Raw genomic sequence first — 14,838 nt, forward strand, 5'->3', positions numbered from 1 at the left:
TCTAGCCAGCTTTCTGTCCACCTTATAGTCTATCCAATCCATATGTCTTTAACTTGCTGGCAAGAATACCGTGGGAGACAGTATCAAAAGCTTTGCTAAAGTCAAGGTATATCACATCCTCCGCTTTCCCCATATCCACAGAGCCATTGGTGGAATCTTCTCACAACTCATCAAAGATTTAGTAGCAGATTCTGCACTGACGTATTTCATTAGTTTCACAAAATATTCTTTACATTTATTAAGTTTACTGTTAACTGTAGTTATAATTAGGTAAAGCTAAATATCTGTTGACAAAAATATCGGAAGAGAGTATTTTTAAAACTTGTTCGCTTGCTAGTTTTCAAAACTGACTTACATTTGCAATGGGTCTCTTAGTCACTAGTGCAAATTAGCAAGGTTCTGTTGCATTAGTTTGGTTGTTATAATATTCCATGGGTTTTTAATTCTTCATAATAGAAGAGGCATGTATTACCTAACAACATTTGAAGTTCTAAGACTTTTTCTTCACCGCAAAAATGGTGGTTTTTTTACATCAAGATAGGTAACTTGAGATAGTCATCTCTGTAAAATCCTAGTGCAGAAAAGCACTATAATTTTTACCTCAGTATAGTTATTCAAGGTCACCCCAGGTGTGGGGTATAGGATTGATCTCTTTGAAGGTCCTGCGGTACCCTGAAATTTCTGTTGCTGTACTTCCTGAATAGGTAGTGAGTGTCTAAATACTAGTGTTGTGCCATCATAATGGAGACTTGTGTATGTGTGTTAGCTGTACTTAGAATTTTAAATTGCTAATAGCTTTTAGGTTTATATTGTAATGTTTGCTTGTATTCAAGGGACTTCTTCCAAATGTGCATCTTGAGGACTCACATTAATTTATTTGGAAAGGTGCTTAGGTTATCATGAAATGTCTTATTACAGGGGCCTTAATACTTAACACTTGACGCTGAGATTTTTAATTTTTTAGCAAGCTGTATTTTGATATATCTGTATAAATAATATTTTACAGTTAACATCACTGTATTTTCCACTGAATGCATCCAATGAAGTGAGCTGTAGCTCATGAAAGCTTATGCTCAAATAAATTTGTTAGTCTCTAAGGTGCCACAAGTACTCCTTTTCTTATCACTTTACTATTCACCTTGGCGTGGTGACTAAACCAATAGACAGGGACGCAAGGAGGCCCAGTTCCTTAAAGATACTTAGGTGTAGCTCCTCTTAATACAGACCCTTAGCCCATAGGCAGTCTGCTGCCCAATAGAATTTTCAGCCAAGGTACAGGGTTAAGGCAGCAGCTGAGCAGTAAGTTTGAAAATGTCAGTGGCACCTAAATTATAGACTTTGGTGCCTAAAGAGGGATTGAGGCACCTAAATACCTTGTACGGATCAGGGCCAATGTGCCTAAATGATAAATAGATCTGAACCATTGATTCTTAGAAGAATATGATTTAAAAAAACTGCAGTGATTAACTGAAGCAAATGGAGATCAAGTGGCTTAACCAAGATCAGGCACACACAACAACACCTCCCTGAAAATCAGACACTATCTTCAAAATCTTTTTTCGGTGAGCAAATGGCAGCACCCCTTCTTACAAAACACTGTAAAATACTACTACAAACCTATTTTCCTGAAGATATTGGAAAATGCCTCAAACCTGCGGGAAAACGAAGGGTTTGAAGAATCTGCATCAGCCAGCATGCTGGCTCCCTTGATAATGAAAGATGCTGGCTTTGGTAAGTATGGAGAGAGAATTTTTAGTTGTGTGACTTTATCAGGTGTACAGATTAGTTAGGTTGTACTGAAATAACATTTGATTTAACCACTAAAAATAGCTTTAAAATCTATATTAAAAGAAGATTCAAGACTCTGAGGTTGTACATTTTTTTCAAAAGGGGCATATATTTACTTCATATTTTATTTCCATATTTACTTTTTAGGAGAAATCTTCTCCATTCCTATATCGTTTTAGCTTATGCCTCCCATTATTCTCCACAAGCCTCATGACCATCATTTCTATTAAACGCAAACAAGTGTGGCTTTCATGTCCATTTGCCTGAATAATTCCTGTGAAACATCTATTATTTTATCTTGTCCATTCCATTAAAATCAAGATAGCACTCATATGACACTTGCTCAGTCCTCATACTAATCACTGGTTTGTGTTCACCTTTTCTTCTCTGATTTCCCACCATCCTCACAAGCTACTAGAACTCCCCTGCCGCCAGTCACATTTACAAGAGTTACTGAACTGTGGATCCTGCAGACTGGCTCTGGAATTTGCAAAGGTTTCTAGCACTGTTATTCTATCCCTTTGTCTGGTTTTAGAAAGGATGCCTGAAATCCAGTGCATTCTCTGACTCTCTCTGCCTTATTTTGTTTTTCTTCTTAAAACATGATAAACTAGTGAGTCCTGATTATTAACAGGCCTGCTAGACTTAAAATAAGTTCCCTTATTCACTTAAATAGAAGGGCTGGCTCTTCAGCAAATCAACATCTCTTTCTTGAAGTTTATGGAACTATGCCAGTTTAAATCACTTGAGAATCTTACTTGATGGCTGCCTTTAATAGACTGCCATACCAACTGCCCTTGCATGAATTCTTAAGCTATGACAAGAGCTTGCACAAAATTCTGTTTTGACTTGCAGCCCATTCAACCCCATTGATTGCAGTAGGATTGCATGGGAGGTAAGGCTCAGTAGATTTTTGGTTCCTTATTGCTTGAGCATTTAGTTTCAGAAGAGATCCTGGTCAAGAAAGGGAAGCCATCACACTGACTTTCCTCCTTCAGACTCCAAGCAGCTAGCCTCAGGTTAGAGTTGTAACATAAAACACAGATACAGTGTATATTTCCTTGAAAATATAGCAGGAAGGTCTTTTTGGTAGCTAAAAACTAATACTAAAGTGGTTTGGTGAGTTATAACTGTGCTATATCAAAATTTCATGTAAACTAATTGAATGCAAATGGGAATTTCCAGCATAATGAATTTTATATGTATGGTGTAGCTAAACATGCTACTCTAATGCAGTAGGAGGTGGATAACTGATCTTTGAAATTGCAAACAGTAGATAACGATAGACCTAAAATTATATGGCTGTAATTAGAATAATACAATCCTTTAGCTAACTTGGAGTCATGTTTATGTAAAGAAGACATAGTGACTTTTAAATAACTCTGCTCATAAATCTTTAAGAACTATGATGCCATACGGTACGCATCTCTGCATGAAACGAAAAGATAAAAACTGTTATCTGCTAATGTTTCTAAAGCTTTTTATATGCATCAAAATTCATAGTAATATTTTTGGATGGAATAAAATCATGTAGGTCCATCTGTCTAACCGGCTATTGTTCTTTATGCTATAGTGGTGATTGCCTCTAAGTGCCTGCCTTTTTAATATCTTCACAGTAACAACTTTTACTGCTGTTCTTAATAATCTGTTCCTCAAAGCTTTTTTCCTAAAGTTTTCCCAGGACTCAATGGGATTAACTTCTTCTGAAATGCTACATCTTTAGTTTTTGCTTATATTTACATTCAGATGTACACATCTCATTCAACTAAAATATAGCCCATAAAGGGATTATTCAGAATAGCTGATTAAAAACAAATTAATGTAGAGGGAAGAATCTTCCTGTACATGTCAAATAAATCCTTTGTGATCTTTTAAGAAATGTTTCAGGCTACTACTTTCTGGCCAAAATTGAGCATACTAATGAAGAGGGAAATCTAGCTTCATCTCCCTGGCCACAGAGTTATCGCTAGCAGAACACTCATACAAGAGGGCCAAGGGCTTGATTTGGATGGAATGCACACCCCCCTGTGAAGCTTCAGCTTTGTAAAGGATCCTGATGAATTAGCATGGGTAACAGAGTGGATCCACAGTTTTGTGACTCAGCTGGTCTTCTGCACACGTGTGCAACACCTCCCTCCTCTTCCCCCCCCCCCCTCCCCGGCCAATTGAAGTCTTTGGGGCTGTAGAGGGATTACTTCAGTCGTGTGTTAAAGTAATCTCTGTGAAATGGCTTCCTTCCCCCATAGGAGTCTCATGGACAGTACCTTGTACAGAGTTCACTGCTTGGAATGGACAAAGTCCTGAATTTTGGCCCACTGTGCATAAGAATCTATTTTTGCCATTGTAATCTAGGGCTCTGTGACACAAACAAAGCAATAAAGTTAAAGTATATTCAATATATAGCCGCAAATTTCCATGTTTCCATAGTGCTTCCAATTTGGGGCTTGGCCTGTCCTGGCCTGGCAAGTGAATAGCTAGGAGAGGAAATCACATCTAGATCTCTCTCCTGACAGCAACTTAGTCAGCCTCTAGTGCTAAACATATTTAATTTTAGTAAGATGTGATCAAAATTTCTTCGTGTACTATTTCAAAATTTGATAATGTATTATTTAGAAACATAGCTAGAAACCTTAAACTGCATGTAGATTGGAAAGTTACAGCTGTATGCATTTTATTATTATTTTACTGGGAATGTTATGCTAAGTGTTTTGGTATGTGTTTGTGTTTTAGGAACTAGAACAATATAAGAGAAATGCCTCTAAATCCTGGAAAGAAATGGAGTTTGAATCTTGATTGAGATAAGTGTTTAGCTCTCACACTGATTTTAATTTTATGTCTTGTACATGTTAAGATCAATCATCATTTTTGAGTATTATACAAAGTAATTGAAACTGGTGTTTTATACAACTGGAAAAATATGTAATACCAAATTGCAAACATACAATAAACAGTTAATATAGCATGATTGCATCTATTATTAAATTATAAAAAACTTAGTACATGAATTTAACTATTAATTTATAACATCATGTGAATTGAAAGTATTTTCTGGTGAGAAAATAAACCTGGATCCTCAGACTCAAGTAGATTTTGGAAAATTTAAAGATTATTCACATAGATGGGTTTAAATATGAAGAATGGGACTCTTAAGGCCATATGTTTTGTTGGTTTTTTTAAGTTCCTACATAAAATAGACATTTAAGGGCACAAACAGATTATTGCAAGCCTAGAGCTGTACCTGTGTACACAAAATATAATGTGTACAGAGTCAGATGTTTCCCAGTTTGCAGATACATATTTTATGTACTAATTAACCCATTAATTGATAAGTGCTATAAGAGAGAGACTTTCACACAAGCTGCCTGATATAATGTAGTTAAAACCAGGTTCTGTTAATCTTGTATAGGAGAACATTCCCAAAGACTATACCCATTCTGCATAGAGCTATGTTGTGGCTCCTGCTCACCAATAAGATTGAGTACTGTTATGATTTCTGGACAATGAGAAGAGTTCTGCTACCCATCCTGGAAGTGATAGTTTGTTATGGTTGTCAAGTTTAATGCTCTAATTTAATGAAGGTGTTACACTATCAGTAAATATAAGTCCCCACCCCTTCATACACACATTGTGGGATATTTGTGTGCATTAATAAAAGGAAATTTAGATTAATGGTAGAAAATTATTCCTAATGTTCAGTATCATAGCCTGCTAGTGCAATTAGAAAAGATGGAAATGTCACTGATAGAGAAAGTCAAACTTAGCATAAACCAGTACAGCTCGGCCTTTTGTCCATCAGCAGGATGAAATATTTTGAGAACCAAGCAATAGACGATTGAGGTACTGAGACAAGAGGCGGCCTATGAGCAGTATGTCATCTTACCACAAAAATGGACAGTTGAACCACTGGGCTAGAGCACATAAGAAAATTCCTTGGTGAACTATCCTGAACTGGAAAGGGACTGGGCAGGGTGATCTAACATGAATTTTTCCTTCTCTGAATGTTATAGTTTATTATGTGTAACATATTTGGTCACAGGTGCTGAGCAATTTCACAATTTCTGAGCTCAAATTTATGTACAGATTCACATATATTCACTTTAATTCATACTTGTAATATCTTAGTTTCACCTTTTGCATTAATAACTTAAAAACCGAAGAAAGTAAAGTCCTGTCATACAACTGAATTACCATGTCTATTACATTATGCTTTGATATTTTTAAATTATTTATTTTGGGACTGGGTGGGGAAGGTGAGGTACAGCTGTTAGAGGAAATATTGTTGTGCCCCTTGGTCATCAAGCTTGCAAGAATAATCCCTAACAAAGCAAATTACATTTGTTCCCATGTCTGCACCTCTTTATTAAGTGCACTTACAAATATGTTAAAATATTTTTATGAATTAAAAAAATACCCAAAATGTGTACTTCATAAACTGAAATTTTTAGTTAAGTGTTTTGTTCATAGTATTTAATATGTTGCTTCCAACATGAGTTAAAACTGTTAACTGAAAGGAAAAAGATATGAATAGTGTGGACGTAATTCACTCCTCACTTGCTATAATTTAGAAAAACAACAAAACAATGGGTACTACTTTGCCCAAATAATGTTTTCAATTACTGCAAGGTTTGGTATATAGTACTGTACAGCCAGTTTAGAATTGCTAACATTTTTATTGCCTGACAATAATTATGTCTCTTATTTTAAAACTCACAATTGCTAGAATGACAAGTGCAGGTAGGAAAGCATATAGCATTAAGAAATCTGTTGTGAATCTGGACATTGCATCAGGAAAGGTTGTCTCAATGAACTGAATGCCCTGCTGGAAAACACATGATGTGCCAACTCCAGAAGAAACATTGGAGCCACCTGCAAAAAAAAAAAAAGTTTTGTATTATAGAGCATGCAGGCTGGTTACTGTAAGTGGTGCACTGATTTAAACACCTGGATCCCAAGTTCTACTCTAACTCAATTTTATTTAATATACTTGGCCTTACAATTTATTTTAATATAACATATATGTTCACAACTCCTTCCTGTTCCCCTGTGGGTCTGGAGGGCACTGTCCGTAGTGGAGAACAGTATTGTTCCAGGAGATTCTGGGCAGAGGCTGTACAATTACTGTATGTTCAGAACTCAGCTCTGCAATGACTTATTGCTTCACCGTAGAAGCTTGAGAGCACATTGGCAGATCTCTTGCGATACAAATACCACAGCTCATACAGCTGCTGCAATGGTTACTGTGGTCCTGAAACTGGAGTAATACCCACAGTGTGGCTGGGCAGGTAGATTTCCTTCCCTTACAGGCGTCCCAGGAGCTCCCCAGTGCCCATCCCAGCCAATCTTCTGTATATGGGAAATTGGGGCATTCTTCATGTTTCTGTGTCTAACCTGCATTGCATTTTCTGAAGAGAAGAATGAAGTGTCACTAGCACCTTCCATTTCACTCACACCAAATGGAAGATTTAAGGCCCATCAAATATGCTGTCTGCGAGGACCCATAAGCACTGGGAAGTGGTTTGACTTAGGTTTATTAATATTTATGAAATACTTTAAGATCCTTACATAAAAGTGCAAAGTATTATCCTCATAGTTGTGATGAATGCCTTTGACATCTTCCAGGTTGCATTACTGCAATATGCTCTATATGGGACTACATTTTAGAACCATCCAAAATTGAAGCTAGCATATAATGTGTCAGTCAGCTTAGAGCATGTAGTATCTTGCCATGATCTGCCCTGTCTGTCTGCGGGTTTCAAGGAGATGTTAAAGGTGTTTGATTTTCACTTATAAACAGGGTCCCATGTGTTCCATAGTTGGAGAATTTCACCCCTTGTAATGGGCCTCACTTGGGGTCCGGTTGGGAAGCATAGCCTAGTGGTCATATGTTGTATTTGTAAGTTGTATGGGGTGCTTAGAAAGGTATAGGCAAGTACTCTTTGTTAGCATGTTTATAAATTTAAACATATATTTCATTAACTTGATTTACAAAGGGCTTAAGGGGGCTCAGTGAACACTTACCACATGTGAAGTTTAATCCATAAAATTCATTGACGGCAAGAACCTCACTGCTGTATTTTTGGAACGTAAGGTAACTTAGAACTTTAAAAGGTGTAGGCATGTTTTCTGTGTGCCTTGAACAAACAAAAACTAGTTAAATTGGGCTTCTGTTATTTCAAGAACCAATGCTACCCAAATTTATAATAACTGCACTGCTCCTTTCAGCATCTTACAACATCTCACATTTTAGAGAGTGTTCTTAATTTGCCTGCACAATATTCAACTACAAACTGTATTTGTGACAAATGTTGAAGGACCTATTAAGGAGACCAATGACCATTAACAGTGTCAGGATATACAGTAATGAATTGTTTGGGTATGGTTGCAATTAATTTTACAACTTATTTATATTCATGTTGCTGTGTCATAAAAAAAGCTAATAAAATGACAATGGAAGAACTATTAGGAGTGATCAATGTTATCTGCATAACAAAAGTCTACCATGTGTATTCAATTCATTTCCTCTAAAGTAGACACAAAGTGAATATTAAGGCCTGGTGGACCACTAAAGATACTTGCAAAACAAAGAATTAATAACGTGAATCAAAACAGAGTCTTGGATCAGCTCAGTGTAACTGTACTCAGCAAATATATGCACTTCCTGTCTCTCATACAAAGATTCCAGCCAACTCCTTATCATCCAACACAGCAAATGCAGCAGAAATGTCCAGCAATCCAAGACCCACTGGCAATATTGACTCTCTTCACAGACAATGAAGAGATTCACAGTCTTAATTAGCACTGTGTGTACTAAAAAACATGGTAAAAAAACCCGCACATTCTCACTCAAAGAGATCAGTAAGGCACGGAACTAAGATGGTGGGAAATACTTTCACAACAAAACTACAATCCTTCACTAAATTTCGCAGTGACTAAAAGGGCACTGAAGAGAGTGTTAATGTAGTTTCACTTTGCAGTACAAGCTTTAGCTGAAATCTGTTTACAGGAGAAAAAGCACTGTCAAATATGGCACAGAGTGATACTTTTTTTGAGAACCACTTTATCAGGTGTAGCCATTCCAGTGAGGAAGTGGCTTTGGCATTAACTATCATTAGGCTTATTTCAGTTCTGTAGGAAAAGTCAGGATTGAGTGTGTCCCATGTATTTAGTACAAGGTTTAAAAGATCAGTGATTAGATAGTTGCCTTGCCAAAGATTACAGGTGCACTTTCTCTAGTTGTTACCTTGTTGCGTACACACGCATAGACTCACCTTTAGCAACAGAGATTCTTGAGACTATTCTATAGTTACATTATTTTATCATTTAAAACCACAATTATTTAGTAATACTTTTCCTTACCTTACAAGCCCAGTTCCAACGAGCACTCCTGCTACATTAAGTAGCAACACTCCACTGTTGACTACATTTGGATTTTGAACCACACCAAGCAAAACAAGTGTTAGGAGCTCACCAATTATATGAGGTACTAACACAACAGCAAAGAAACATCCAAATCTGGAAACATCAGGGTTCATTCCTACAGTCCTGTGCAAATACAGGCAAGAGAGCATTTTAAAATATAAAAATAAACATTATGGCATCAGACTTTTAAAAAAACATTCTCCCTTTTTGTACCCACAGGTGCACTAATATTTTGTCATTTAGTCATGGAGGTACAATCATGTAGTTGGATGTCTAAATAACATCAGTACTGTCTGCAGATAATTACAGATGGAATTTTGTACCCACAATATTTTATACAGGCACATTCTGGGTGCAAAAAAGGATGTTGGATTGGGGCCCTGCTTAAAATCAGGCTGTTATAGTCCTAAAGAAGAGTGTACACATCCTTAGTACCCTCTATTAAGGGGCATCTAAATTAATTTCCTCACTCCACAGAAGGAGTCTTAACCCCCTTCCTGCTCCTACTTCCTCTCCACGAAACAAAACATATCCTTATTTTTCTCACCCCTGCTCATACCACCTGCTAACAAATCTGATCTCCTCATACTACCAGCTCCATCCTGGTTCTTCCCTAACTTGACCTCTCAATAAGGCCTCCATGGCCTTCCTGTGCGGCTGGCATGAAGGAGTGGTCAGGATAAGCAGCAAGAGATGGAGCACATCTCAAGGTAAAGAAAAGAGGCTTACAACAACAGATTAAGACAGTCTCTGCCTGAAAGAGTTTACAGTCTACAAAACAGGTATACTGTAGAGAAGACAGAGTGAGTCTGTGTGGTTGCTGGCTCTCAGAAGCTGTATAAGTTGCCTGCCATTGTTCCTGAAAAGGAAATTTACCTCAGCAATGGTCACAGAATGTTTTCTACATCCCCCTTCTCAGGGAATCAATTCACTGGGTAGGTGTAATGGGAATTGCAATAGGGGACAAAAATCTTAGTGGAGAGAAAGGTTTTTTTATATATGTCAATCAAGGGGGAATTTTATTGGGGCACAAACTGACACAGGACCTCCCTGGCTGGCAGGTGTTTATTGTTTTGTTTTTTTAGGTCTATGCCAAAATGATAAGGAGAGGGACAACGTTGCCTGAAGGTGACTGCTTCCCTAAATACTAAGATGGAGTAAGCAGGAGACTAATCATGTGGGCAAGTCCTTCTAACTGACACTAGGAGCAGAAACTCTTCTCCTTTTTCTGTAAGGAAAGATTTTTTTCAAAATGTTTTTGTTTGCCAAAGTCCCCTCTATCTCTCCACTTGGGGGCTTGCAGTAATTTGAAATCCTCTGTAAAAAGGACTTAAGAAAATGATCTCCTCTCTGGAATAACACCACCATTCCCTCTTGAGGAACTGAAGGGAAGAGGTGGCAGTTAGGCTGACGACTGAGCATGCATCAGGACACGTGGTGGACGTAGGTATATTTTGGTAGATCCAAGCCCAAGGTAATAGTGCCTTTCATCATTGTGTTCATTTTACTGTAGACCATAAAGTAACTGTAATTTTGCTATCAATTGTCACAGGAAAAATGACAGTACATTATCTTCAGTGTACCACACTCCCCATCCTTTATAACTTAGACAAGCAGACAGAATGATAAGGCTGAATAACCTTGGATAGAAATCTACCTAGTTACATATGTCTCAGGGCTTTTAATTACTTCAGCATTTCCCAAACTGTGTTCCATGGAACACTGGTGTTCCGCACGATCTGAATAGGTGTTCCGTGAAAGAATCTAGAATTTAATTTTGACTCTTGCACTTGATTTTTGTACTACTTTATACACGCTTTCCAGTTAGAAATTGTTAGTTCAAGTTATTTTAAATTGGTATTTTTGCTTTGTTTTATAAAATAAAATATATTTAAGCATAAATAATGCAATTTTTTATTTGAAAACCAAACAACTACAAAATAATATTATAAGTGTTCCGTAATAGGCTAAAAAGTGTTCCGTGGCCAAAAAAGTTTGGGAAACGCTGAATTACTTTATGTCTGATGTAAGCATCGTTACTTTCTTAGGAGCTATCACTAGCTTTATAAAGATTATCTACAGACATTTAAGAGCCTTTTGTGTTGCTTAAAACTGGAAATTGCCTGCCTGTTTTTTGAACTTCAGATATTTTTGTGAGATTGATTATAGTTAAAAATACATCCTGGGATTTAAGGATTTAATAAACTTTTGGGGAAATGGAAAGCAATTAATAGAGACAATTATGATCACATAATAAAAACTTCTGCAAGAAACTCTGGAGAATTGAAGGGAGACTATGCCACAGTAAGCAGCCGCTCTCCCCAAAAACTCTCAGAATGCCAGCTTCAAACTGTTTACACAGACAGGCTTCCACAGGATTGGAGGCTGTGGCCTCTCTACCCTTGTGCATGCCATGAAAATGATATAAGACCTAACCCTTCAGAACTTGCCAAATCCCTTAAATAATGAAGGGTGAGCAATACCTTAATCCTTGATTTCAGTGGGACCACTTGTTGAGTAAGAAACTATTCAATATGAGTGAGGATGGCAGAATTAGGCCTTAAATAAGTTACCCTAACCTCAGTATTTGGAGTGTTCAAGGTATTTCCTATAAGAAGCACAAAGCAATACCGCAAATACTGAGATCATCTATTTGTCTTAGATTCACAGGTTTTTAAGGGCCAAAACAAGCCTTTTGTCTCATTTTTATGTCGTTTATTAGAACATTTTCACCAAAATTCTAACTCACCGAGTTAGAAGACTACATAGCTTATGTCAGCATAGCTATGCTGTCATAGGTCCCTTGTGTGGATGCAGCATACACCGATAGGAGACATTTTTATGGTGATGTGGAAACATCACCTTCCTGAGTGACTGGTTTGCCAACAGCAGTGCTCTTATGTCAGCATAGCTGTGTCTGCACTAGGAGTTTTGTCGATACAGCTATGTCAGACAAGGGTGTAGGTTTTTCTCACTCTGACCAGTGTAGCTATGCTGGCATAAGTTTTGAATGTAGATAAGAGTTAGAGTAGGGTAAGTACTATATCATCCCTATGCCTTTTCTTTGCTTTTCTGATCTCTCTGAAAGGCAATATCTTAAAGCCTATTCCTGGAGGCCTGTTCTTGACACAGGAATTTAAGGGCACCATAATGAGAATATAGTTTTAAGAAGGTATGACTGTCTCAGTGCTTACCAGTATATAAAGGTGCTGAAAATCACCATACTGATGATGCTGAAGGGAAGGAAATGTAGTATGTATGCTAACAATATTTGCCACTTCTGATATAAGCCATCTTTGCTTTCTTGGTCACTGACAGCACGTAATGGAGGAACTGGAGTGTAAGGTACAATAGGAATTAAACCACCATTGACCAAAAATACCATGCAGAAGTTGATGCTCACAAAGCTTAGACAAGGCAACTTGACAACTCTTAGACTATTTCAGAAACACTTTGTTTGAACCCATCTGGTTGGCCTAATGCCATTGCATGTGAAAACCATGTTCACTAGTAGATCAGATAGTTTACACACAGAACCAGAGGTGGCCAGATGCGGCATGGGAGATACAAGCTTCATCTCTAGCAGGTAAGAATCTGACACCACTCATAAGAACTGTCCTTGATGGTCAATTTATGGAGATGTCCATCTTCTATGATGATGGGGGTCACATATGTGCCCTTGATTGAAAGAACAGTTTTCACCCTCCAAACAGAGGTATTGTTACTACATAGGAGGCCAACATATGGCACTTGTGAAAGAAAGAACATTTGAAAATAACAATTCTCAGAAGTATAAGATACCAACATAATACTTTCAAGGATAAAAAAGTCTAATAAAGACTTCTACCTTTAATCACTGTTGAAGCCACCCATGTCATATGCCCTTTCAACCTTTCCATGCCCATAACTGTGATCTCAATTAACAGAGTGCAAATTTGCAGCCAGACTTTGTCCTACCTTTACACAGCCAAACAGGGGCATAGGAGGAAGTAAGGACAATTCCCCACTTGCATAATCCATATAAGAGCTGGCCAAAAATGCAGCCCCAGCACAGAGGCAGAAAGTGGACAAGGAAGGACAGGGATTAGTTGGAGCCCCAGTTCCGTACTCCCTGCCACCTCAGCTAGGGGGCCATGCCACGAGAGCATGCTATACTCTTTAAATAAGTGTAATAACTTACTTCACTCAGCACAATCAGGTTGCTCTGAGTTATACTGTCTTTGTCTGTGTCACTATACTGTACCTCTCATTGCTTCCCTGTGGGACATTGTGTAGCCCTTAAAATTAGCATTCTTAAAGGCCTTTTTCATAGTATATACAGTACTTGCTGCACATAATATGGAGGAACGAATAACTTACACAGGGCAACAGCATTGAGCATTCCTGTGTAAGGTGGAGCACTCACACACTGGTAAAGGAGTCCCACGCGATCTTGCAGTGCTCCTTTTAGAACATCACTCTTCAGTCTGAGAAGGAACAATGCTAAAAACAGGCCAAACAACAGATTCTGAAAAAGACGCATGGTTATGCCAATCTTATCTCTGGAGAAGTTTCTTGTTGTCCTCCTGAAATTGAAACAAAATCATTGTACTATTTTTGTTCGTTATGACTGATAATGTGTCCAGCTTTGAAAAAGAAACAAAGGCACTCTGCCCCAAAGAGGTTACAATGTAAAAGGCAGCATAAGGAAAATGGTATGCACTGGGAAGCCCAGAGGAAGAAATAACGTATGTGCCTTTATGCAAGGTGAATAAGATTATCCAAATAAGGTTATTAGAGAGCTTCAAAATTATTATTTTTTTAGAGTGAGTTCTTACCGTAAGAGAATCCATAGTTTGGAGACTGCACTGGGTGAGTCTTTGCTTTTGAATGGTATTGCTGGCAGGTCTTTCATGCGTTTTGTTCTTTCAATGGCCTCCAAAGTCTTGTGAAAGATCTCTGAATTTTTATAGGCAGATGTAATTATGTGAACTCTTCTGTAGGTTTCCAGTTCACGTTCTTTGCTTTGAGTGTCCACAGATGTCAGATCCACTGCAAATTTACTCAAGTGTTAAACTACAGACATTATCAAAGGCCTGATCATTTCCCCTTCCTACTGTCCCTTCACCAAAGTCTTTGTAGAAAAATCTGGAGAAGGAGGAAAAGTCTGCTGGAAACTGGGAACTTTTCACCTTGTGGAGGTTCCTCTCCATTCTCTCAGTGTGGGGAATTCAGCCTCTGGGAATGGAACCCTGACTCTGTGGAGCCCTAGATCCTGAAATGAATGGACTTGCCTTTCACTGGTAGGGCCTCTAAATTTGTTCCCCACTGACAAAGAACCATATTGCCATTGCCTATGCCCTAACTCAGGGGTGGCCAACCTGAGCCTGAGAAGGAGCCAGAATTTACCAATTGACATTGCCGAAGAGCCACAGTAATACGTCAGCAGCCCCCTCATAAGCTTCCCCACTCCACTCCCAGTGTCTCCTGCCCACTGGAAGCCCCGCCGATCAGCACCTCCGTCTCCCTCCCCACACTTCCTGACCAGCTGTTTCGTGGCATGGAGGAGGCTCGGGGGGGTGGAGGGGAGGTGGAGCGAGGGCACGGCAGGCTCAGGGGAGGGGGCGGGAAGGGGTGGAGTGGGGGCAGGGC

General features: G+C 38.4%; 1 protein-coding gene across 3 annotated transcripts in view; it reads left to right on the forward strand.

Moving 5' to 3' along the window:
- Nucleotides 1-14,838, forward strand: part of LOC102933386 (cytoplasmic dynein 2 light intermediate chain 1) — a 116,703-nt gene that overhangs the window by 60,685 nt on the left and 41,180 nt on the right. For 2 of the 3 annotated variants that reach the window (XM_043543772.1, XM_027824928.3), the window contains one exon: nt 4,519-4,748. The exons of the other annotated variant lie outside the window; for it this stretch is intronic. In XM_043543772.1, coding sequence (XP_043399707.1) covers nt 4,519-4,581 — 63 coding nt within the window. In that variant the 3' untranslated portion in view covers nt 4,582-4,748. Of the gene's footprint in view, nt 1-4,518; nt 4,749-14,838 lie in introns of those variants that run through there. 3 annotated transcript variants of the gene reach the window in all.

The sequence above is a fragment of the Chelonia mydas genome, chromosome 3 (assembly GCF_015237465.2).
Source record: "Chelonia mydas isolate rCheMyd1 chromosome 3, rCheMyd1.pri.v2, whole genome shotgun sequence".
Taxonomy (NCBI): Eukaryota; Metazoa; Chordata; order Testudines; family Cheloniidae; genus Chelonia; species Chelonia mydas.